Raw genomic sequence first — 25,297 nt, forward strand, 5'->3', positions numbered from 1 at the left:
ACAGGCAAGCGAGCCCTCCAGCGTGCACAGGTGCCCTGTGCTGCCGGGTGGGTGGCATGCAGGGGGGGCTTCTCTCTCCTTGGGGATCCAGGCTTGTTGCTGGCTACACTTCAGGGCGTTCTTGGGACTTTGAAATGTTGTTGAAAAAAAAAAACAACTTTCAAAACATGGGCATGCCTGTAATCTGAGCAGGTGGAATTTTGGTAAGAAGCAAAACCATCAAAATGGATAATTTTATGGTTTTGGATATGCTACCCGTGGTAATTTCTGCTCTCCTATCCATTGTTAGTTAGTAATTAACTTCAGAGTGAAAAAATGTAGGTGGCACTTAGGGAAAAACAAGATGCGCACCAAATAAAAGAAAAAAAGGAGACATTGTTAAACTGAACATATGTGAGAAAAGCAAACGATCTAATAGCGTTGCCACTGGCAAAACTCATTTTTGGCTCATCACAAAGGCTTTTTTTAACTCCCCAAACTGTCAGGTATTCTCAGTGGCTTGTCACTGGATGCTGATGATTGTGCCTCGGATGTATCATTACTGGCTTACACAGCTGAAATCATACCTTGTGACATTACACAGGCTAAATAGATGCATTTCACCAGCTGAAAAAGAATGCCAGCTGTGTACTATGGACACGGTATGAGAAAGTTTGTTCCGAGTCCAGCTCCTGGAACCAGGTACCAAGCCTCTGGCATCCCTAGCAGGGATGCAAGGTGGTGATCTTCACAGCCATCGCCTGGAAAGTTTGCAGTGGGGAGCGCCTTGCAGGTGGTGCGTGCATCTGTCTTAAACAAGCGCTCATGCTACAAGGTGGGTTTCTCTGGCTGGGAATTTTCTGTAGTGTTTTGTGGGCTCAGCCGTACAAATCAAGTGCGACCGACCCCTCTGCCTGCCTGGCGGGGCTGTGCCAGCCGAGCCTCCCAGGTGGCCCCGCCGTGCCTTGGGCTCTCTGAAGCCGCCCGGGAAGCTGGCAGGGGCCACCCCGCAGGAAAACACCTCCAGCCCCGTGGGCTGCCCCCAGGCCAGGCCTCTGCTGGCACAGCCCTGCCGTGCGGCCAGGGCAGCACAGCCTCTGCTGCGGCGACGCCAGACTCGCTCCTGGTTGCGGTGCATGCACTTGTTTGGTTGGACACCAGTTTATTTTAATCTAGATCATCTATTACTGATACGTTAAACAATTCAAAATATTGCCATAGCTACCAGGCACTGGCGGGTCTTAAAAGCAGGGTAAGAATCCTTGGAGTGTCTCATTCTTTATAAATATTTCAGTGTGCTGGGCTCCTTGGGCTTCTCTGGGAACGGCACAAACTAGTTTCATTCCTGCAAACAACTTTAGAGCATGTTCTGTTCAGTAATTTACATTTTTCAGAGTTTTCATTTGTATTAATAACTGATCACTCCTATGACGCGCGCTTTCCCCCTAAGCCTGATGTTTCTCCTAGAGACCAATTAACTAATACATTGTTTTCTTCAAGGAGCCAGTAATTTAAATTACTGGGAAATTTATTTGCAAGCAGTTGGCCTTGTAAAGAGCTTTCTAAACTACAAAAGTTTTGCCTTCAAAAGCTTTCTGATTTTTTTTTTTGTTGTTTCCGTGTGTCCACTTCTGACACTTTCCAAGGAAGTGCTCAGAGGTCATACCAAGCAGCTCAGGTATAAGTGAGTACATAGAGGCATTAATGCAAATGAGCTCTACTTTCCTTGCTCTATTTTCTCTTCTCTAATCCAGTTTAGGTTCTGGTTTTCAGGTACAGCTGCTGTATTAATGAAGAGTCATTGTGTGATTGTTTTAAGCAAGGGAAAAAGACATAGAGCAGAGGTATTTGTAAGAAAAAATTCCTGTTGAAAAGGAAGCTTAATGCTGGAACTGATTTTTCAGATATGACAATGGATCCTTTCTGCCCTGTTAGCGTGTCATACACTGGCCAGTGCAAAAACCAAGGAATGAGATCTAAGCTCTGTCCACCCCTCCCTTCTTCAGCTTATTCCCTACCTGTGCTTCAGTAGCTTTACCGTATGAAACATCTGGTCAGTTAGCTAGTCAGGTAGGGAATTTTCATCAGCATCCCAAATGCACCTTCTCCCGTCCGCTCTGCACGTATTCCTCAAAGCATGCCAATTTCCAGTGTCACTTTTACTTCTAGAAAGAATACAACATATTTCCTCCAGTTGCAAAGAAATCTGGATGTTGTTTTGTTGGGTTTGCAGTGTGGACAGTGGATTGTTACAGTGGAAACACAACAGAATGGCTGAGTTCAGTGTGTGTTGGTTATGTCGTGTTTGACCTGGAGGGTGTTAGCACCAAGGTCAGAACTGTTTGTTAGCAAAGAACTGGAATTTGTTCAGGGGACACCTCCTTCCCTCCCCCCCCCAGTGATTTATCCGAGAGGGCAGAATACTAATTTGTGTTTTACGCTCTTTTTCTGCTTTCAGGAACCAAAAATGGGAAATGATCAAGGAGGGTGTTTTTAACCTGAACAAATTCTGGCTGTTTGCATTTTGTCATGCAGATGTGCCTGCCCCTCAGCTCGGATGCTGCAGGGTTAGTGGAGTCCTTGTGCAGGGGTATCTCCTGTCTCATTGGCTAATCCTGTTTCAAGCCATAAGCTCCGTAAATTCTATAGCCATAGTGGGAAATATTCCTGCCAGACAAGGCATTTGCAAAATAACAAAGCTAATCATTGGTTTGAAAAGTTACGATGATGGTTGATGATCTCCTTTGATCCATGGGAAAGACTGAAGCTTCCTTTTGCTCCTTTTTATTAAAGCTCTTGGTGATTTGACATAGCATTGCCCATGTTGTGACACTGACTTATTGCTAAAGCTTTGCAAAGATGGAGTGGAGAGTTCTCTGTGGATTTTTCCAGAGGCATGCTCAGAGCAAATGCTCATCGTCTCTGAAAGTTGTGACGGTATCCAGGGAAGTACAACAGGCTGTCAGCAGCTCCTTTCCAGTGGTAAGCAGTGTTTAGTCCCCTGAAACGCTGGTCTGCAGCCAGGACGCTGCACTGATGCTTTCTTTTTTTTGCTGCACTGAATTCCTCAGTTTCACGACATTTAGGCGTTAAACTGAGAGGGCTAGCTGGTCACAAAAACTGGCTCAGCCTCAATGAGGAAGAGGCTGCCATGATGTCTGTTGGTGCGATTCAGAGGTAATGACAATATTTTGTGAATGTGAGTGTCAGAGCTTTCTGAGTTCTGCCACAAAAAGGAAGAAGTGTGAGTCAGAGAGAAAGAGCTGAAAGCAAGAGCAGTGCCTTGCAAGGCCTCCTCACATGAAACTCAATGTAAAAATGTGTTTCTCTCAGTAGGTTGGAAGAGGTGGCACTGCGTTAGCCCACAGACTGCAGCGAAGGCACAGAGGCTGGCGCTGGACCAGAGGAGCTGGTGCTGACAGTCATCAGTCCTTCCTGGCCAGGCGCTGAGGCAGCCCGCTCTTCTGCTCCTGCCGGGGCAGAGTGGGACAGGATGCTCACTGAGCAGCCGCTCGTGGCGATGGGATGGTTTTCCCAGCTGTACTTCATACAGGGGTTGGAGGGTTTCATATAGGGTCTGACAAGTCCTGTAGTGAGCTGCATCCAAGACCTTTCTGTGTATTTCTTCTAACGTTGACATTAGCCCAGCAGACTGTTGGTGTGAATGAGACTGCAACTGAAACATGAACCAAACAGAACAGAAAGTAACCACTGAGTGGTACCAGGGGCTGACAGCGGATCTGCAACACTTGATGTTCAGCTTTATTTCCCTTTCTTCCCCATTGAATTTTTCAGAAAGTGAAACAAAACAATGACAAAACACCTGTAAACCTTGCTAAGTGAAATCTTCCCCATTTTTATTGCTTCAGGACTGTGAAATTAATGACGTGCATGGAAGATGTGAGTCGGTAGAGCCTACTATACATTTACAGTTCATGTGTGTTGCACTGCACGATACCTCATCACAGACCTTGGTGCAGGGATCATAGTCAGAAGAAACCAACATCCTGAATAATATCCACAAAGCAACACACAGCAATTGTGAACACTGATTTCTACTCAGCCGATAAGAGAGTTGTGTCTTTGAATCCAGTTAAGGAATAATATTACAGCAGGATCGCTTGCAGCTAAATTTTGCTAATTTGAAAAAAGACCCCAGAAAATAGCAGCATAATTAACTCTGTAATTGCTTCTAGAAGAAGAGTTCAAGTTCTCCTGCCCTACCTCTTTTTTTTTTTTTTTTTTTTTTTTTTTTTAATTTCCAGTGATCAGAGTTGCTGTTGCAAAGCCCAGCCATGGCACTCATTCAGCTCATCTAGCTCAGCAGGCGCTAGATGGCACTCTGCTGCAGTTTTGCTTCAAGTCAAAAATGCGACTTTGCACTGTGTTAAGATGACGCAATTTTGCATATTTTCCTTCTGGTTTAAAGTTTGTTTTGGAGTGTCTGTGTTGCTTTTTGTAAGCAAATGTCTGAACAAAAGCTTACACTCTTTGGGAAAAACAATCACTCAAACCAAAACAAGAAAGTGGATAAGAAAACACAAATGTCTGGAAGAGTACAATTAAGATGGCCACAGAAATACCTCTTTATTCTCAGCGAGCAGGAAAGCATCCAAAGATCAGGGCTCTGAAGAGCTGCAGACATGGGGCTGCTCTGCTGGAGACCTGCGTGAGCCCATGGTGATGAAAATGAGACACGGGACGTGACTAGGACTGCGGGGAACTCAAAAAAGAAACGACCTGGTTCAGAAGCTGGGAGCAGGAACAACTTTGCCTCCACGGTGGCCTGGATGGTGGTGGGGAGTAACAGGCTGCTCTTTTTCTTGATGGGGACTGGGCTGGCAGCTCCCTGGCACCTACCGGTCAGGGAGGGCTGATAGCCCCATGCCTTAGTGCAGTCCAAGGTAACAACAACTTGCCTTGGAGCTCTGAAACTGTAACAGATGCATTTTTACTTTCATCTCCTCAAATTGTTAATGCTCAAGATGAAAGCGCAGCGTTCCTTGTGGACATTCACTTCGTTAAAGAATAGATGCACACCACCAAAAAAACCTAACCCTCGAGCGGGTCAGCAGAGAAAGATGCTAGAGCAGAACTTATGACAGGGACATTTGCCATCAACAAATAAAGCTGTTCAGTTTAGGGATCTTCAGTGTAACACACGATGCCTGGGAGTTAGTTAGGCTGATGTGGTGAGAACTGTTGTTGCCGGTTGATGGCGTGTCTCTCTGCAGGCGGACGGTTCATGTTGTCAGCTGCTTTCTTCAAAGCTGCCACTGCTGCTGCAGGAATGAAACCTCATGGTACTCATGGGATCCGACACGTAGCCTGCAAGATGCAGAGAGAAGTTCGTGTGTGGCTCAACATAGCAGCAGTTCTCCCCGACCTTTCCCTGCAGTGACAATGTCAACAAAATAATGTGCATATCATTTTGAGATAAATAGGCACAGACCATGCTGATACCTTTTTGCTGTCTCCAAATCTCCATTCAGTATCATCTGCTGAGGAAAAATTTAAATAGGAAGTAAACAGACCCTGTCATTCATGCAATGAATTCACAGTAATCAAGCACAAAGAATCTTTGGTGACTGACATAAAAACATGAATCTCGATGTTCTAATAACACAGTGGATGTTTGCCATTAAAAAAAATTCCCTTTTCCCTTTCAACTAGATCTTCGGAGGGCTCAAAATAAGCATTCTGATAAGTGTTTTTAAAATACTTTAATTCTTGACACTGCAAAACAGAAAGCAACTGCTCTTGCCAGCACTGTATTTCCAATGAGGTGCTCCAACAATGCCAGAGAAACTGTGGCATTGTTTCTTTACACGGTGTCAGGGGTCAGCTGCTCCCACGCTTCTTATTTTACTGTACTAACATTAAAAATCCAGTGGAGCCAACTCAAATTTCTTGATAACTAGGCATTGTATAGAGATACTCAGATGCCTGGGAAACAGGAGAGCGGAGAAACTAGAACATGAAAACTTTCTGGGGCGCAGGGGTGGGAGAAGGGTTAGAAAACATTGCTAAGGCTCCTGTGTGCCAAATTCCTGTTGCCACGCATAAAAGACACACAGCTGCACAAGATTAAGACTCTGGTAATTACAACAGTACTGACCATGGCATCCCTAAGCTGTAATCCATAAGCAACCTTGGTTTATCTCCTAATCATGACACACTATGCTTTGAAAGCTGGCAGCAAAGCTTTCCTTAAGGGAATCTCACTCATATCCTAAATATGCTGGGCCTTAATGCTGCGACTGTTCTTGTGCGTGCTGAATGTGTCCTGTGAGGTGAAGGTAGCATGTGTCCTCGCTGAAGCCAAAGCCACGGTGCGTCACTGTGTATGTGAGGAACGACGGTCTGCAATGGGGCACATTACAAGAGCAGGACGTACTTTTGAGGACCTCTCCAGCCGTGGTGGCAATACTTTGCACTGTTCACGCTGGGTGGGAGACTGTCCACATGCTCCACCATCACTTCCATTTGCCTTACTGCTGCCTCACAGTGGGGAACCTTCACTTTAATAAATGCTTTCATGTTTCCAACACCCTCGACCACATCCTACGTTTTTTCCTTTTCCTTGTAGTGCCTGTGAGTTTCATACCAGCCAGGATTAAGACCATGAGGATGCTTGGCTTGCCTCACTCCCAGGGGTCCTTTCTTGCCTGCCACTGGTGCATCTCTTCTCAGATGGATGGTGCCCTTTCCAAGTGCCAAGAGGGATGACGCTATGCTACGCCACAGCCTGGGCTTGCACTGTCGTGTAACTACTCAGTGGGTGCATGCACTTCCTTGTGCTTCAAGCCTTGCCAGGGCCTTTGCAGTTGGGAAACTTTGGTGACTGTTGCAGCAGCATCATGAGCTTGTCTGCCAGTGTCTGAGAGCTGTAGTGAGCAAGGAGAAGCCAAAGGCAAAGTTAAACTCCATGTTTACACCTATCTTAAATTTTAGAGGATATACAGTTTTCTTTGGGCATTGTATATCTGCCTTGTGTGATTTCACTGCTTTCAATGTACTGTTTAACTCACAATTTGTGAAACTTCCCGTGAAGAGCTGGCCCTTTGCTTTCACTGAAGAAGACAGGGCTGTGTTTATTTGCAGAATTCCTATTTTCAAATACACTCAATGAAGAAAATTGTTCACTATCAGAAAGGCTCTTGCAGGAATGGGAGCAGGGTGCTTTTGGGGCTTTTACTGAGAAAGAAAAACAGTGAATGTATTCTTTATTGTTTATAGACTGCAAGTGCAAATGAGGATAATGGAAACATTAGGCAAAAAGCAAACAGAAAAAAGATCAAAATGGACATGAATGGGGAGAGACAGCAGTGAAATTGGTTTATGTGGCATAAATAAAGAGTGCAAATATTTGCAGTCATTAGACCAAGCACTCTAATAAAAAAGGGCTCAGGGCTTTCTGTCTTCTGGTGTGCCGCTATGCATTGCAATGGCTTGATCACTCTACCAGGATCTCAAAGCATGGGATGCAGTCAGAGCAAGGGGTGGCTGGGCTGCAGAGTGCTATGGTGGGCTTCCAGAGCAGCTGGGGTGCTTTGCAACAAGGGACAGTGATTCTGCTGTTCCTCGAGATACATATCCTGGTGACACTGCAGGACTGAACTTCGAGCTGCCTAAGCCTGCTGAAATGAAGTATGTGGCAAGAAGTAGCTTTTCCAGTCCTGTTGTGTCTAGCAGCCAGGATCTTCACTTTCCTCTGTGCCACCCTGGCTTTTTCCATTGTTACCTGAGTTAGCGCAAGGCTCAGCTTGGCCAGCTCTTGGCTGTGATCAAGCTGTGCTGCACCATGGTCCTGGTATCCTGACCAGCAATGTGGAGGTCTGGCTGGGGCCACCTCCTTTCCCACTCGCATGCTTTGGTTCCCTGCTGTGGAAACTAATTCAAGGAACAGGTATATTTGAAAATAAATCTTGAGGTCTCATGAGTGGAGTCTGAAATCACTCCTTAATCCCACAGCTTAAATGCAGCCATGGAGAGTCTCTTCTCCACCAGCCCTTCATTCCCTTGTGTCCCTTTTTAATACAGGCTTGAGAAACCCTCTCCAGTCTTGCCTGGATGGTCTCACTCTAGGAGTTCACTAAACGTTCTTTTTCATTCTTGTTTTCTTCCTCCTCAAGTTTTCCAGTTGCCAGGTACCTGATGAAAGCTGTGCCCCGAGGAACTGCTCTCTGCAGCTGTGGAATCCGCATAGAGCAAGTAATAACGAAGTTTTTGTTCTTTTTTCAGTTTCGAAGGTCATTACCTCACTACTCGTTATGACAGCAACGCTGCTGTTAGGCTTGTACTCAGTAAATATTTATATGACCAGGTTTTCTCTTTTTCTCACCCAGTGTGCTCAGTTCAGAGGAGAGGAAGGAGTGCAAGAGGAAGGAGTGCTGAGGCCAGTGAAAAACAGCAAAGACGATGAGTTGATGAGCTTCTGATATATGCTTTGGGCAGAACAGAACACTGAATTCTCCTGGTGACAAAACAGGTTGGGAAGTGGCAGGAAAGGGAGCAGATGCCAGGAGAGGAGTGAGAAGGCCCCAGGGCAGGGGACAGCAGCAAACTCTGAATGAAGATGGCAACACTGTAAAGTCAATGGGTCCACTCAACACGGTTGTCATTTGAACATACAGAAAAACACATGTAAACATAAAGCATAGAGGAAAACATGTTTTCCTTGTACGTACTCAGCAGCTGTGCCTCAGAGAAACAGAGACTACACAGCACAAAACAACTCTGCTCACAGCAAACACAGAGACACCTTCCCGCTGGGCACTCCTGGGTGGCAGCGACTGTGGTGTACACGTGTATTCTGTACACTGTACCCGCCATTTCAGCGAAGCCACCGAGGCGAAGGGCTCCGGAGCGGAGGATCGCGACGGGGGACCCTTCCTGAAGCGGCAAAACCGCGGCCAAACCCGCGAAAAGCAAAAGCGCAGGGAGCGAGAGGGAGCCCCAGCCCCGCCATTCCCCGAGCCGGAGGAGGGCGTTCCTGACGAGCGGCAGCTCTGACTCAGCGTGGGCGGGGACAAGAGGGGCGGCGGCCAAACCCCCTCACTTAGAAGAGCAGCCCCAGGGAGCGCGAGCGACCCGGAGCGCGGCGAACAGGGCGGGCAAACAGGACGTGGCGCGGCAGTTTGCGCGGCAGTTTGCACGGGCAGGGCGTGCAGGGAAGGCGAGCGGGCAAGGCACAGCCCCGCTCCCGGCTCCAGAGGCCAACTCAACTGGTTATCGTAGGCTTCCGAGAAGAGGACCGGCTATGGTTTCCACTCGGCCGAAAGCCGTCGCCAGAAGGAATGTGGCGACCCAGACGGAGCTCACACGCAAGCATACAGCTGTCCAGGTCTCTGGCTGCAGGGAGTGCCTGAGCCTGTCAGCTCTACCGGAGGGCGGCAGAGACACCACCTGTGTGCGGTGTGACCAGGTGGATGATCTGCTCGGCCTGGTGGCAGAGCTGAAGGAGGAGGTGGAAAGGTTGAGGAGTATCCGGGAGTGTGAGAGGGAGATAGATTGGTGGAGCTGCACCCTATCGTCCCTGAGGCAGAGGCAGCAGAAGGAGGCTCCGCGAGAAGCAGAGGATCCCCTGCCTTCTTGCCACCAGGTAGAAAGAGGGGACCTAAGCGACGGGGGGGGATGGAAACGGGTCCCTGCTCGGCGTGCCAGGCAAACCCCCGCCCGGCCTCCCTCACCTTCCCGGTTGCCTTTACACAACAGATATGGAGCCCTGGAACTTGAGGGCCAGGCAAGCGAGGATGTAGACGAAGGTCCATCCGGGGGGTCGCCTAGGGTGAGGCAGTCAGCCCCACGCATTATGACTGCCGCTGCTAAGAAAAAAAGGAGGGTAATTGTCATAGGCGATTCCCTTCTGAGGGGAACAGAGGGCCCGATATGCCGACCGGACCCGTCCCACAGGGAAGTCTGCTGCCTCCCTGGAGCCCGGGTCAGAGACATCACTAGGAAGCTCCCTGGGCTGGTACGGCCTTCTGATTACTACCCGCTGCTGGTTATACAGGCTGGCAGTGATGAGGTTGCAGAGAGAAGTCCTGCAGCGATCAAAAGGGACTTCAGGGCACTGGGGCGACTGGTTCAAGGATCGGGAGCACAGGTAGTGTTTTCCTCTATCCCTACAGTGGCAGGGAAGGATACTGAAAGGAGCAGGAAAACACACCTGATCAACGCGTGGCTCAGGGGCTGGTGCCATCGGAGGAATTTTGGCTTTTTTGATCATGGGGAGGTTTACATGGCACCGGGCCTGCTGGTGACAGACGGAGTCCAGCTGTCTCACAAGGGAAAAAGGATCATGGCTCATGAATTGGCAGGGCTCATTGAGAGGGCTTTAAACTAGGTTCGAAGGGGGAAGGGGATAAAACCAGGCTCGCTAGAGATGAGCCGAGGGGTGGCGTGCCGATGCCGGGGGCGAAATCGATAGCCCAGCTCAAGTGCATCTACACCAATGCACGCAGCATGGGCGGCAAGCAGGAGGAGCTGGAAGCCATTGTGCAGCGGGAGAGATATGACTTAGTCGCCATCACAGAAACATGGTGGGGTGACTCTCATGACTGGAGTGCTGCAATGGATGGCTATAGACTCTTCAGAAGGGACAGGCGAGGAAGGATAGGCGGTGGGGTGGCCCTGTATGTTAGGGAGTGTTTTGATTGTATAGAGCTCAACGATTGTGATGATGGTACGGTTGAGTGTCTATGGGTAAGGATGAGGGGGAAGGCCAACGAGGCAGATATCCTGCTGGGAGTCTGTTATAGACCACCCAACCAGGATGAAGGGGCGGATGAAGCGTTCTATAAGCGGCTGGCAGAAGTCTCTCAATCGCTAGCCCTTGTTCTCGTGGGGGACTTCAACTTCCTGGACATCTGCTGGAAATACAACACGGCAGAGAGGAAGCAGTCTAGGAGGTTCCTGGAGTGTGTGGAAGACAACTTCCTGACACAGCTGGTAAGTGAGCCTACCAGGGGAGGTGCCTCGCTCGACCTGCTGTTTACAAACAGAGAAGGACTGGTGGGAGATGTGGTGGTCGGAGGCCGTCTTGGGCTTAGCGACCATGAAATGATAGAATTCTCGCTTCTTGGTGAAGTAAGGAGGGGGGGCAGCAAAACCACAACCATGGACTTCCGGAGGGCGGACTTTGGCCTGTTCAGGACGTTGGTTGAGAGAGTCCCATGGGAGACGGTCCTGAAGGGCAAACGGGTCCAGGAAGGCTGGACAATCTTCAAGAAGGAAGTCTTAAAGGCGCAGGAGCAGGCTGTCCCTGTACGCCGTAAGAAGAACAGGCGGGGAAGACGACCGGCCTGGCTGAACGGGGAGCTCTTGCTGGGACTCAGGAAAAAAAGGAGAGTTTACCGCTTGTGGAAGAAGGGGCAGGCGACTCAGGAAGAGTACAGGGATCTCGTTAGGTCGTGCAGAGAGGAAATGAGAAAGGCAAAAGCCCAGCTAGAACGCAATCTGGCCGCTGTCGTTAAAGACAACAAAAAAAGTTTTTACAAATAGATTAATGACAAGAAGAGAGCTAAGGAGAATCTCCATCCCTTATTGGATGCGGGGGGGAACGTTGCCACCGAGGATGAGGAAAAGGCTGAGGTACTCAATGCCTTCTTTGCCTCAGTCTTTAACAGGCAGACCAGTTATCCTCAGGGTACTCGGCCCCCCGAGCTGGAAGACGGGGACGGCGAGCAGGATGAACCCCCCATAATCCAAGAGGAAGCAGTCAATGACCTGCTATGCCACCTGGACACTCACAAGTCTATGGGGCCGGATGGGATCCACCCGAGAGTGCTGAGGGAGCTGGCGGAGGTGCTCGCCAAGCCGCTCTCCATCATTTATCAGCAGTCCTGGTTAACGGGGGAGGTCCCGGATGACTGGAGGCTTGCCAATGTGACGCCCATCCACAAGAAGGGCCGGAAGGAGGATCCGGGGAACTACAGGCCTGTCAGCCTGACCTCGGTGCCGGGGAAGATTATGGAGCGGTTCATCTTGAGGGCGCTCACAAGGCATGAGCGGGACAACCAGGGGATCCGGCCTAGCCAGCACGGATTCATGAAAGGCAGGTCCTGCCTGACCAACCTGATCTCCTTCTATGACCAGGTGACCCGCCTAGTGGACGAGGGAAAGGCTGTGGATGTGGTCTACCTGGACTTCAGCAAGGCCTTTGACACTGTCTCCCACAGCATTCTCCTAGAGAAGCTGGCGGCTCACGGCTTAGACAGGTGTACTCTGCGCTGGGTCAAAAACTGGCTGGACGGCCGGGCCCAGAGAGTTGTGGTGAATGGAGTTACATCCAGTTGGCGGCCTGTCACGAGCGGTGTTCCCCAGGGCTCAGTACTGGGGCCGGTCTTGTTTAATATCTTTATTGATGATCTGGATGAGGGGATTGAGTGCACCCTCACTAAGTTTGCAGACGACACCAAGTTGGGCGGGAGCGTTGATCTGCTCGAGGGTAGGAAGGCTCTGCAGAGGGACCTGGACAGGCTGGATCGATGGGCCCAGGCCAACTGTATGAGGTTCAACAAGGCCAAGTGCCGGGTCCTGCACTTTGGCCACAACAACCCCATGCAGCGCTACAGGCTTGGGGAAGAGTGGCTGGAAAGCTGCCCAGCAGAGAAGGACCTGGGGGTGCTGGTCGACAGCCGGCTGAACATGAGCCGGCAGTGTGCCCAGGTGGCCAAGAAGGCCAATGGCATCCTGGTCTGTATCAGAAATAGTGTGGCCAGCAGGAGTAGGGAAGTGATCGTGCCCCTGTACTCGGCACTGGTGAGGCCGCACCTCGAATACTGTGTTCAGTTTTGGGCCCCTCACTACAAGAAGGACATTGAGGTGTTAGAGTGTGTCCAGAGAAGGGCAACGAGGCTGGTGAAGGGTCTGGAGAACAAGTCTTATGAGGAGCCGCTGAGGGAACTGGGACTGTTTAGCCTGGAGAAAAGGAGGCTGAGGGGAGACCTCATCGCTCTCTACAACTACCTGAAAGGAGGTTGTAGCGAGGTGGGTGTTGGTCTTTTCTCTGAAGTAACAAGCGATAGGACGAGAGGAAATGGCCTCAAGTTGCGGCAGGGGAGGTTTAGATTGGATGTAAGGAAAAATTTCTTTACTGAAAGAGTGGTGAAACATTGGAACAGGCTGCCCCGGGAAGTGGTGGAGTCCCCATCCCTGGAGGTATTTAAAAGACGTGTAGATGAGGCGCTTAGGGACATGGTTTAGTGGGCATGGTGGTGTTGGGTTGACGGTTGGACTCGATGATCTTGGAGGTCTTTTCCAACCTCAATGATTCTATGATTCTATGATTCCTTAGAAGTCTGTGTTGTCCATCAAAGCCCAGCCCCACTCCTTGGTACTGAGGATGTCACTGTCATTCTCTGCCATGTCAGCCTCACGGCTCCTGCCATTTTTGTTTGCCTCCTTTGTCCATCACATGCTAAAGTCTGATACGAGTACTGATGAAAAAAACCTCTACCCAGCTTTCAGAACAGACGTGGCTGGCACGGGCAGTGCTAAAGCCTTGTTCTCTGCCGGGTCTGTCGTGCTGTTGTAAGAGTGTATCAGAGCCTGGTTTTGCATTTGGTGTCGCCGGGTGTACTGCCGTGCTCTGGTATGGTGATCCCTCTAGTAATGGTTTCAGAAGACACCTTCTTGCTTTGCTCTGTCTCCAGGGCTCCCTGGACAGGACACCTGTCCTGGGGGTGACAAGATCCAGAATATCTGCATGGCTCCGGGCAGATGATGGAAGCACGGTCTGTGGTGGTGTTGTCAGGCAAAGGTAACTGCGGATGCTGTGCTGACATTTGCTCAGCAAACACAGCAGCCGCAGTGGACGGGCCCTGGCTGTGTGTCAGCACTGAAATGGGGCGGGGCTGTCCTATTGACATGGCCCTGGAGCAGCTTAGGATGTTCAGGTAAACAGATCAGCTGGCGCTGGTGGAAGGAGCAGCACCGTTGGACAGCAGCTGGAGGTTTTCCAAAATCATGCACTCAGTAGGTATAGTCCCTCTTCAGTATTGCTGCACAGAAAGTTACTGAGCTGGGAGGTGCTGTTGTTTCACACCTGAGCATAAAACACGTACGACCCCGACAGCATGTACTGAAAGCGGTTTCACACCAGTGGCAGGTCTTTCTAGGACGCAGCAGCTGAGCCTAGTGTGAACGAAGATTGGCACGAAGGTGATTAAGAGTCTGACCTTCAGATCCACACCAAGAGAGAAAGATTTACCCACGATGTCTGAATCCAGTCTGCTTGATACCACCCTAATGCCAACTACATTTTCATATGCTCTTTATTTTAAGGATTTATTTATACATTATGCTGCTGGGCTAAAAACTGCTCTAAGCTGATAACCATTCTATTCTTGGGAAACTGTAAAGAACCAGGCAATGAGTTTATGAGCCGTTTAGAAAGGGTGGGCGAGAAACAGACTCCCAAGGAGCTGCCTGCAAGACAAGACCAGAGCAAAGGCTGTTTAGCAAGAGAGGTTTACTGGGGATGATTGCAAACGCAGGGGCTAGGAAATGCTGGACAGCTGTTTGTGTGGCAATGCATGAACACACACTCGAATGTGGTAGGACAGAAAGCCAGGAAGGCAAGAGGAAGAAGCAGTCAGGGCATCTCTGTTCTGGAGGGGAGCAGAACGACGGGATGCCCTCTGAGAGAGGAGTGCGAATAGTGAAAAGAATATGTTGTGTCATTTTATGCTCCCGTGGTACTCCAGAAATAGGACTGTCTTGCCCACTTTTTGCAGAAGCAGCCTTGAGGATATAATGCCACATCTTCTCCTTATTCACAGATCCATGCATGTAGACAGAAAGGACCATCCCAGCTCTGAAGTGCTTGGGGCGCGCATGCAGTGAAAACAGCCACGAGCTGCAAGCAGCACAGGGTGAGGCCTCGCCAGCTCTGGCTGACTGTAACCAGCAGCCTCCACTGTACGTTAGTTTTCTCATGAGACTTTCTGGTACCTCAGGAGACTGTAGCTCTGCCCTGGTTAACCACACCAAGATGCTCAGAGGAGTATTCTACATTAACTCACCATTTTTGTCGATTGGTGGATACTGGAAGTTTCTTCTCATGTCATCCAAAGACAGACCCTGAGAAGGGTGTTGCCCAGTGCTGCAAATTAGATAGGTGTCAGTTTACGTAAGACCGATAAAGTCACATCTCCAGACCATGAGATCTTTTTCTACAGAGTTGGAAGTAAAAGACAGTAACATGAAATACATCAGCCTGATGCCCAGCCACTGTCATTTGCAGTAAACAAAAAGCAAGAAAAACGTTATGAAGCAAGAACATGAATCACACGCACGCTCACATTTCATTCGTTCTCAGAGTAACTTCCCTCAAATACACTGTCTGGGGTGTCACAACTGTTTGTATGTTGCTACTTTGGAAGCAATTCTAGGCATCAGTCCAGGATCATTGTAATGTATTTTATGCATCACTGCTAACAGATTCCTGCAAATAAGTTTCTCTGGCAAGGAAGATCACTGAATTATCTTCCAGTCATTGACCAAAACTGCTGTTCTGCCAACAGGTTGTTTATCCCTGACCCTAAGGAGGTATCACGTACAGCACCGTCCCCTGCCAGCTCTTCTCAGATTACAGGCAGACAGAAACCAAGCGCACACAAAAACAAGAAGCCCAACCCGTTCTCATTTAGCCCAAGGAGCTGCCAAAAGAATAAAGAAGGGATAATGGTTACAGTGACACAGTCGATGGCACGGGGGAGCAGAGTAATGCATGGAGGTGCTTCAGAACAGTTTAGGTATGATGGAGAGCCCCCGTCTATCTGACCATATCTGATGCTTGATTAGGGGACTAAAGAAGACCTACTGGATTTAAGAGCTCCATGAAAATAACACCTGAGTGTTATACTTTAGAAAGAGGCTCTTTCATTTGGCCTGCCTTCACTGAGTATGCTTATGTAAACCTTGAGAAGCCTTTTAATTGAAAATACCATCATCAGCCACAGTTCTCGGGCTTTGACACTTCACGGTGCAGGCAGAAGGCACAGTACTAAACAGAACTTCATATCAACTTAATTAGACGCTGTGGTTATTATTTATCTCACAATATATAAAAAAAGCAAAGGTCTGTCACCACTAGACTATCTAAACTTAACAGTGTATTCGTGGCTTCTGGCTTCTATCGAGGAGTCATTAAGATACTCTTTCTGGTGATCTCTTTGGGCAGTTTTGACAGGATAATAGGATTAGGTTTGCCGACTTCCACTAACTGCAAAGTAACGTCACATCAGCTTAACTTACTCTTCAAATATTTTCGCTGGCAAAACTGATCAATCTAGCTTTTCAACCTCTAAATCGTGAGGTCATGAAACGGAAAGGGCGACTCAGTGAATCGTCCAAGTGGCAGAACGTGAAACGTTGACACCAGCTGGCAACGGCAGGACGCAGGCTGGTTGTTTCAGGTTTCCTTGGGGCTTGTCTGCTTTTCTACCCTGTAGACAACTATTACTCTACAATTGATGCAAGTGCTGGGAGGCTCAGGGCAGGTCCTGCAGCTCTGGCTTTCCCAGCTTCTTTAAGACACATCTTTAAGAAGGATGGACGGATGCGGGTTCCCTATAGTGACACTGGTTGTCGATGCCTGGAGAGGCACCGTGCCCCACGGGAGGAGGCGAGGCAGCTGCCTGGCAGGCTGTAGGTAGAGTTTAATGAGGACCAGGTGTAACCTGAAGGAGCAGGGAAAGCTCACCCCAGTTCAGCCGGTACCTCAGGAATATTGTTTCTACCCACCTTTTCACCATCCCATCCTTCTCTGTGCTGCTTCTGACTTCCCTCTTGCTGGACCATTCACCTCTTTCCCCACTCTGCTCCCTGCCATCCCAAAGAGCTGTTCCTCCTCTGCGCCGCACAGCTCCTGCACCACCCACCCACCCACCCGCCCAGCTGCTCGGCCTGCTGTCAGCACAGCCGCCTTCTCCTCCAATCCCTTGCTTGCTTGCCTGGGAATGGAAAGCACTTTGAAGGCTGACCCGCAACGGTATGGAATGTATATACATATACTATATCACTTGCATTATTGAAGCTCATTCATAATTAAGGACAAGAAGCTGGGCAGAGGAAAACAATAAGGAGGTCTATTTTGGGAAAACACTGCCCAGTCAGAGGCTGAAGCAAAAAGCCCGTGAATGACTGGCTGGCAAATCTGCATCTGAAAGGACTGCAGAAAGCTAGTGCAGCATCTGCAGGCTGTGGGAAGAACCAGGAGGTCTCCAGGGGAAGAAATAAAACATACACTTTGCTTGATTTCTTAACGCAGCATTCACAGAGTAACTCCTGACTGTTAGCCAAGACAGATGGGCCTGAGGCCAGCCGTGCTGCCGAACAGGAGGCTGGCAGTGCCAGCTGTGCCAGGGATGCCTGCCTGGCGCTACAGAGGAACCACAGCCATGGTCTGTCCTACGCAAGGATTTCCGCAGAAAGGAGAAACTTTTAAGTGAGTTATTTGGCCTCTTTGCCTTTGGAGCAGCTCAGAGCAAAAACAGCAGACAGGAATCCTCTGTTTTTGTAAACATAAAAAGAAAAAAAAAAAGGAGAGAATTGCTGCTAACGAACAGCTGTCGGGAGGAGAACTACAATACAAATCTGTGATAAATAACACACTCACTCTGCCGTGACCCTGACTTCAGGAGAGGGCAGAAAATCTTGAAATCTGATTATTCGCAGAACAGCTAACTGAACCCCATTCAGTCAGTCACTTTGCTATATGTTTTTTCTTTAAATTTCTTGTCAGTTGGGTAACGGTTTATGTTAACTAACCAGAAGAGCTGAAACCATCTGCAGTAAATTGTTCAGCAGCCTCTCTAGGCATTAAGTCTGGAAGGGGAAGAAATAGCTGCTTGGAAAGAACCTGAAAAAAGCTTGGAAAGAGTAAACTTTCCCTTGACAACAAATTTAAAACTTTTGTGTAAGGGATAACTTGGCTTTTCTCTTCTTGTCCTCTGTTCTGTGAGAAAAGGTGGTTTGTAAGGGACCAGGCACTTGTCATCGATCCAAAAGGACGGCTGCCCAGCAGAAAGTACACTAGCGTGAAAGGTGGAGAGAAACCACACAGGTGATAGTGTCTGCTGCGAGTGTCTGCAGGACTATTGCTTAGCCTGGAGAAAGAGAGCTGTTAGCAGGGGAGAAGAACAGGATGTCTTTCAGCTAGACGAAATAAGCCCATCAAAATGCCTAGATTTTCCGCAGCTGCTTCCTGAACAGACCAAGTTTCCCTTGCAAATCTGTGCTAAGGCAAGATTTAAGCAAAGCAGGATGCTGCATCCCGTGATCCCACCCATGCATGTATGCACATCAGTGAGAACTGATCCACACGTGACACAAAAGCTTCTCGGTTCAGCAATGGCAGTGCTGCTTACATAGGCTTTGCACCTAAGCCCCAGAGCCAGAGCACAGCAGAGCTCTGCAATCCTGCCTGTTGCTAATTACAGACCAGCACCTAGCGACAGAGATCTGAGCGTGTCAGTCTCCGCAGGATGAGACCCGACATGGGAGCGATCCAAGGCAGGAACCATCTCTTCTGCTGGCCTGGAGGGATGGTGCCCAGCTCAGGACGGTGCCTTTCCAGTGCAGACCTGTGGCACTGCTTGTGGTTCCAGGCTGAGCTGTGAAATCTCACCCACCTGGCTGCAGCTTCAAAGCCCCTGCCTCAGCCCCAGCCGCCTCTGCAGTGCTGCCCCAGGGCCCTCTCCTGCCTGCAGGTGCTGCTGCCTCAGTCTGCAACCTGCTCGTGGAGAGCGGGAGAAGATGCTGGGTGGCACTGCCGCTGGGGACCGTCCCCTTGAGGGCCTGCCTGTGAAGAGCCGCGGACTTACGGGCTGCCAGCCAGCAGGATGGACGGGTGATCTCCCTGCTCCTCCCTCTGCCGCTCACCCGGGACAGGAGCTGGCACGCACTGGAGGAAGGGGACCTGAGCTGTCGGCGTGGTGGAGGTCTGTGCAATGCAGCCAAGCCAGGGCACCTACAGCAAGTGCTGCTCAGCAAGACGTTACTTCTGTGTGCAGGACAGGTGTGCACAGAGCTCCTGACAGCGGCATGCAGAGGTATGTCCAGCTGGTGAGCGAGGCTCTGCCTGCACGCACCCAACAACTGTTTCACGGCAGACAGAGCAACATGTTTGCTGCGTGATTACTCTATTCGGCACAGGCAGGGAATTCTTTCAGAATATTACGACATACCACACCATGCAGTCATGTATTTGCTATTTGAGGCAGCCTGTAGTATAGGCTAAAGAGCAGCCCCTGCCAAGCCCGTCAGACACGTTAATATCATGGTGCACAGATACAAAGAAAGGACACCCCAGATGTTTCTGACTTGGGTTAACTGAGAGCTACTTAAACAAGAACAGACTATTCTTTTGCAGATGTTGTCCTTGGACTCTGTGGGAAATGCTAAAGGTGTACCAAAGTAGAAAATCAATAGTTAAAGCTTCTATAAGGTGATGAGTTGACATGTTAAGCTGTCCTGTCAGACAGACAATTAAAATGCACTGCTATTGCATCCAATTCATTACGAGACTCCTGCATCCCGTCATGCCGGAGAGCGATCTGCTAAACAGATGCTAAAGTTACAGGGCAACAAACAAACAAATAACTTCAGTGCCACGGCTGTTTAACTCCATGCATGGTACACGGAGATTTCATCAGACGAACCGTTTCTGCCGTGGTATGTAGTTGCACGCTGCGGTGTTTCGTAGGACATGAAGTCGTCGGAGCAGATGGAAACAGGAGGCAGTGTAGGAAATATATTCCAGCTGGGGAAAAAAACAGTGTGACCCCTTCCCTCTAAAAATGCCTACGCTTACAAAAATGAAACCCTAAGAAACAATTGTCGTTAGGAAGTGAAGTCATTAATCATCTCAGTGTGTAGTATAATTGAAAAAGTACTGAAACTGTGGAAACCATTCCCTTTTCATCGAGTGTTGTGCCTCTGGGTGAATCTTTCTGGGTGCTATTTATAGATTTGAATGTTGTTAATTTGTACGGCAGAGCATTTGATAAAAGAATCCACCTTTAAATAACCACTGGGGTTACAGAGGAGCCCATTTTGGTGTGCTAACGAGCCTCAGCACTGCACTGGGAACACTGAATGACAGGACAAGAGAGGCACTTGCAAGTGCCCCCCCCCCCCTCTCTCTCTCGTGTCTACACTAACCTAGATATGTCACTTTCTTATTCCTTTCATGCAAATCTATTACACTCAACAGCAAAATCTGGTCCTTTACGGAAAATAAAAGTCTAGCAGACATTGCCTTCAGCCTGACCTCAGTGCCCACCTCCATGTCCTGCTCCAGCAGCGTATGACAAAAGCAATGCAATTTATAGGATGTCACATTTTGCCAGATGAACATTTCAGGTCTGATCTACATATTCCTGTAAAAGATTTCCGTGTCTGTCTGCAGCGGTTTGCCTTCTGCCTCTCCATACGAGCCCCCGAACAGGCGAAGGATTGATTCATTTTGCTCCTCTATTCCCGCTCCCCATTTTAGCTGATTGTATTTCTGACTCTCCACACCCCGGTTAACAGGAATGTACCACGAAGGCAGGGCTTGCTCTGCTATTACTGTTTCTGACTGCTAAGTGGTGCTAAAGGGTAAAGTTTAAACTACGTGCACCGCTCTTCTGGCAGAGATTAAGCGGACCATTTCATTTTCACAGTACTCTCACTCCCCGTGGGATAGAGACAGAAGATTGCTAAATTTGCCCTCAAAACCAGGTCTCCCAAGTAGACTGCCTCAGATATTAACTTAATGGTACAATAATATAGAGAACCCACATGTGACTTTGTCTTAAAAAAATTGGGAGTTCTTATCCTTCTATGGTCATAAATTGAATGATACGCAATTTTTAGGATGTACTTTGGTAGGAACAGCCCCAGCAATGCTGACTCCCACAAATCTCTGTAAGGCTGAGATCCTTTTCCTCTTCCTTAAGGAAAAGGGACTTGGCATTTGTATCTCCTGCCTCTGTACCTGCTGGGACAGTCTGGTTTCTGTCTGTCTGTCCCTGCCCTGTCACGTGGTCACCTTCACCTGCTGCTCTCCCCAGACAGCATCCTGGGGTTTGTAATAAGCGCAGGTGACAGCACCAGTCTGGTGGTGCTCTCTCCTGGTACTGCAACACCATCTTCCAGTAGCACAGCCCACTTCATTCATTTAATCATATCACAATTTGAGATCGAGATGAAAAAACCAAAAGCTAAAATCCAGACCTGAGAAACACAACATCAAAAAATGGCACCTCTTCAATTACTTTCATTTTCTACCGCAGCTGCTCTCTGGGATCACTAGTCTCTCCCCATGTTTTATCTTCATCGCAGGCTCTTATGGTCAGGGAACTGGGTGTTCTTCCTGCCCATAAAACTCCCTCTCGTTAAATAAACTCCACTAATACTAAGAATCTAATAGAGGTGAAGGCATGTTAGAAAATAATTTTCAGACACCTGGTCAGACACAAGCTATGCACTCCATAAAGGGGACATATGCGTATAAATGTAACAGGAAACAAACTTTCTCATACATTATAATCATAATGGCATTTCAGTGTGACCCTTCTTCCCAAATTTCCTTATTTCTAGGATTTTCAGCTGGGTTTTCCTAAGTGTGCCCTATTCCTCCTAATCAGAAGGACGTGTCTGCCTTGTATTTTGGCAGAGATAACAAGCCATGCTTGTGATATGAGTCAGCAAATATCACATTTCTACAGGGCTTAGATTTCTGCTGCGAGAGGTGAGCTCACCGGATAACTCTGGCCCCTTACGAGGAGTAGCAAAGCAAATCCTGCCCTCCTGTTTTGATGTGACATACTAACACAGCCTTCTCTATTTTTCAGACAATACATAGAGTTTATACTGCCTCCAGTATAACAAACTGGTCTGTCAACCACAAAAAAGCTCCTGCAGGAGTCGGCTCCCCTAAATGGCACTACTTCACAGAAGAAACTATATGAGCAGTTCTCTGAAATGTGAACAGTGCCCACACTGTGAAGGAGGCTTTGTAAGGCTCTGTGCCACAGGGCCACCTGATGCCTCCAGCCACGTCATTTGGTAATGAAATGCTGCCCGATGTCTAACCTGGGTTTTCCATCTTGCCACTGATGCCGCACACTGGAATACTTTTTTCTTTATTTTTTTCCAAAGAAAAATGTGTCTTTTAGCTGTTCTTTGGTGAAATTTTTCAAATTGAAAACATGTTGTGATATAGACACTGGCCTTCCCAGACCTGCTGGCAGGTAGTGAAGGTACATCCATCTAATGACCACTCGTCTCCATCCCCTTGGATGGGCAGTCATTGGTCTTTTGTTTCATGTGATAAAGCAGTGGTACTGTGTGTAGAGCCCATACACGGCAGGACTTCATTTTCTACTATTTTTATGTTACTCATAGTGAAAAATGCAAATGCTTAGCTGTTGTCTTGGCAGCAGGGTGGCTTCCACAGCATTCAGGTAACCCAAACACCCTGTGCTGTAGCAGTTACAGGAGAAGACAAGACTGCAGAAGTGCTTTCCCCACCTGGCCCCGGCAGTGAATCAGCCCCAGGGTGTGTTTCTACCGCTGGCTTCCCAGGCAGCCACATCCCCTGCTGCAGGGAACTCCCGTTTTAGGCACGTGAGCCATGCAGTCTTGGGGAGGAATCTTTCTATCCCTTTCAGAGTAAGCGCTCTCCTTGGCCCTGCGACGACTGGTACGTACCTCTGTGACCAGACAGCATAAGCTCGTGCATTCAAGGCATATTCCAATTCAAACCGACTACGTAGCGCTGCAACGTGACTACGGCCAGGACCTCCTCGTGCAACGAGACAGTCCGAAGATGAGGAGGGAGACAGAGAACCGCTGCTGTTGCTGGAGGCTGGAGACATTAACTGGATTAAAAAAAAAAAAAGAAGGCACTGTTATTACATATTTACAAGTCTTTCCTCAGCTCTTTCTCTTAAGTTGTGTCCCCCACATTTCCTTTGTAGTTTGGCTGTGCCAAAAGCAGTGCCTCCTGACTTTGATCAGCTGAGGAGAACTGGATGCTGCCTGCCAAATAAAGCGGTCAATTCATCATCGCCTGGGGTTTTCAAGCTGGGGTTGGATGGCTTTCCAGAAGATACGCTTTAGTTCAGCCATGAGTTATTTGGCTTGTGAGCATCCGCTCTGCAGCTGGGAGATATCGCTGCCTTCCTGGTGGGAGCCGCCAGCTGAGACTTTCCCATCTGTACTAGAAAGACGGTGGTGCTGCCTAATCACAGCGGTCCTGTCTGAGTGTCCCAGAACAGGCATTCAGACTGACGGGGCAATGTAAATACAGGGCTAGCATATCAATATATGTGTTTATAGATATGGACCAACCATACAACACAGGTACCTGCAGCAGCAGGGACCTAGACTTGCTGGCACAAAAGGTCCCTGCCACTCCTGGCTTCAGAGATACTTAAAAGGAGCAGAAATGATTTGCTGAGAGAGGAGAAGAAAAAAGAGAGGAAACAGAGGGAGGTGGAGGGAGAAAAGTCTCCACCTTCATCCTTCATCGGCTGCAGTACTTAACTTGCTAGAGATCTTGTTCCTTAGAACTCCTCTCAAACAAGGTTTTGCCCTAGACACAGTGGAGCTTAGGTCTAACTCCTCAGCTAAATAATGCTTTCTTTTTTTCTTTTTGTACGTAAGCTCTTGCCCCAGATTTATTCCTGCATGCACTGCTGCCTATGTACCATAGAAGTCAGGTCTCCCATGAGATGACACAGTTTCTTGTGATATAGTGCTTCACTTTTATTTTTACACTTAAAAGCTTCCACCTACGCATAGAGCAACCAGCTGCAGTCAGAGCATGAAGAAATGTAATAGATTATGGGTCTGTCCTTATCTCAAGAACAGCGATCCCTTTTAAAAAGGAGGTTGATTTTTTCTTTTTTTTTTTTTTAAACTCTTACATGCATACACACACAAACACACAGAGAAAATATAATTTCAGGAGTTGCAGCCCTGAATCGTTTACTTTCTGTTTGGCCACTTATCTTACACCAGGCTGAAGGCTGATACATCCACCTGTGTTATAGCCACAGTCCAAAGCAGGAATTGCCTTTGCATTTATCCTTCTTACGTTTTCTCTTTTTACCTTTCTCCCAAGGGTCTTGGCCACTTTGTCTTTTCTTCTTTTTTAAACCAAGCAGTCTTGAATGGGGTGAATGGGAGTAAAAAATTCTGCCCAGGACTGCTGCGAAGTGCATCCCCACAGCAGTGGTCACGCTCTCTCTTCAGCGTACCTCTCTGAGTAAGCTCCTGACACTCACAGCAGTATCTGGTCCCTGCCTCCTCCTCCTGGCACCCGTATAACCACTATTGACAATGTGCCTTAAAAATACAGTGTGTTGGCTAGCAACAGGACAAAGCAGCTCAAGCAGCCTGCAGGCTCCAAAGCCACCACTTTCCTCAGCTGCTGCTGCTGCTCTCCCCACTTGTACTCCTGACCACGCAGCACACGCACAGACGCTCCGCAGTGGAAATAAGATCCTCACCTCAATATTGCACAGACATTCTTCTAATTTTGTGACTACTTCTGAGAACTCTGGTCTCCCCTGTGAACACAACAGAAAAAGCAGAGCTGTGTTAAAAATACAAGGGCGGCATATCTTCTGCGATTAAACTGACTCATAGATATATGATGAATCACAGCTCCCCTCCATTTCCCTTTCTCTGAATTTCGTGGCATTGCTTTCAGTCTGCTTGGGAATCTGATGGGAACTGCAAGTTCAGTACTAAGCTACGAAACTAAGAGGTGTGTGTATAACAACTTTGACTGCATTATTCTTCTCTTTTTCCATAACAATTAGATTTGAGCTAATAATGACTAGATCGTAAGATTACAAAAATACTAACAATAAATTCTTGGCTCTGCTTATATGTTAGGTATGCTTCCTCTTTGCCCATAAACAAGACTTTGAACACAGCAACAGCTGTGAAGAGCAGCGGACAAGCTCCTGACCAATACTGCTCCTACAGCCACCCTCTTCTTTCCCTTGCTGGCGTACTTGCATCACTCCACGTGCACTGTCTCCGCGGCTGCTCCCCGCTGCCTGCCTGCCCCATTCCCAGACACGTGTCTCCATCTCTGTGTGCTTTATGTGGCACAAGAGTTTGTGGAGGCCATGCTAGGGACAGGATCAGGCAACAGAGGGGAATGACAAATATACCTTCTTCTTGTTAATGCTGATCAATACCCTGTTCCAGTTTACAGCACAGTCTTCCCAGGGAAGTTCAGGCTTAACTAAAGCATGGCATACAATGGTGTTTGACAGAGGAGGACTGGGAATACCTCAATTAA

General features: G+C 48.5%; 1 protein-coding gene and 1 long non-coding RNA gene across 7 annotated transcripts in view; one reads left to right on the plus strand and one right to left on the minus strand.

Annotated features, from left to right (window-relative positions):
* The first annotated feature begins 18 nt into the window (after positions 1-18).
* Positions 19-6,527, plus strand: LOC143161197 (uncharacterized). The gene is made up of 2 exons (XR_012995485.1): positions 19-814; positions 3,316-6,527. It is a non-coding gene; the product is annotated as an uncharacterized LOC143161197 (long non-coding RNA).
* LOC143161194 (serine/threonine-protein kinase TNNI3K) overlaps positions 5,118-25,297 on the minus strand; it is a 100,330-nt gene continuing 80,150 nt past the window's right edge. For 4 of the 6 annotated variants that reach the window (XM_076339907.1, XM_076339906.1, XM_076339905.1 and 1 more), the window contains 4 exons: positions 24,492-24,551; positions 22,687-22,856; positions 15,009-15,088; positions 5,118-5,307 (listed from right to left, as the gene is read on the minus strand). In XM_076339907.1, coding sequence (XP_076196022.1) covers positions 5,231-5,307; positions 15,009-15,088; positions 22,687-22,856; positions 24,492-24,551 — 387 coding nt within the window. In that variant the 3' untranslated portion in view covers positions 5,118-5,230. Of the gene's footprint in view, positions 5,308-6,634; positions 6,867-15,008; positions 15,089-19,649; positions 19,751-22,686; positions 22,857-24,491; positions 24,552-25,297 lie in introns of those variants that run through there. The other 2 variants (XM_076339903.1, XM_076339904.1) reach the window with 2 other exon arrangements.

Source organism: Aptenodytes patagonicus, chromosome 5 (assembly GCF_965638725.1).
Source record: "Aptenodytes patagonicus chromosome 5, bAptPat1.pri.cur, whole genome shotgun sequence".
In the NCBI taxonomy this organism is placed as follows: domain Eukaryota; kingdom Metazoa; phylum Chordata; class Aves; order Sphenisciformes; family Spheniscidae; genus Aptenodytes; species Aptenodytes patagonicus.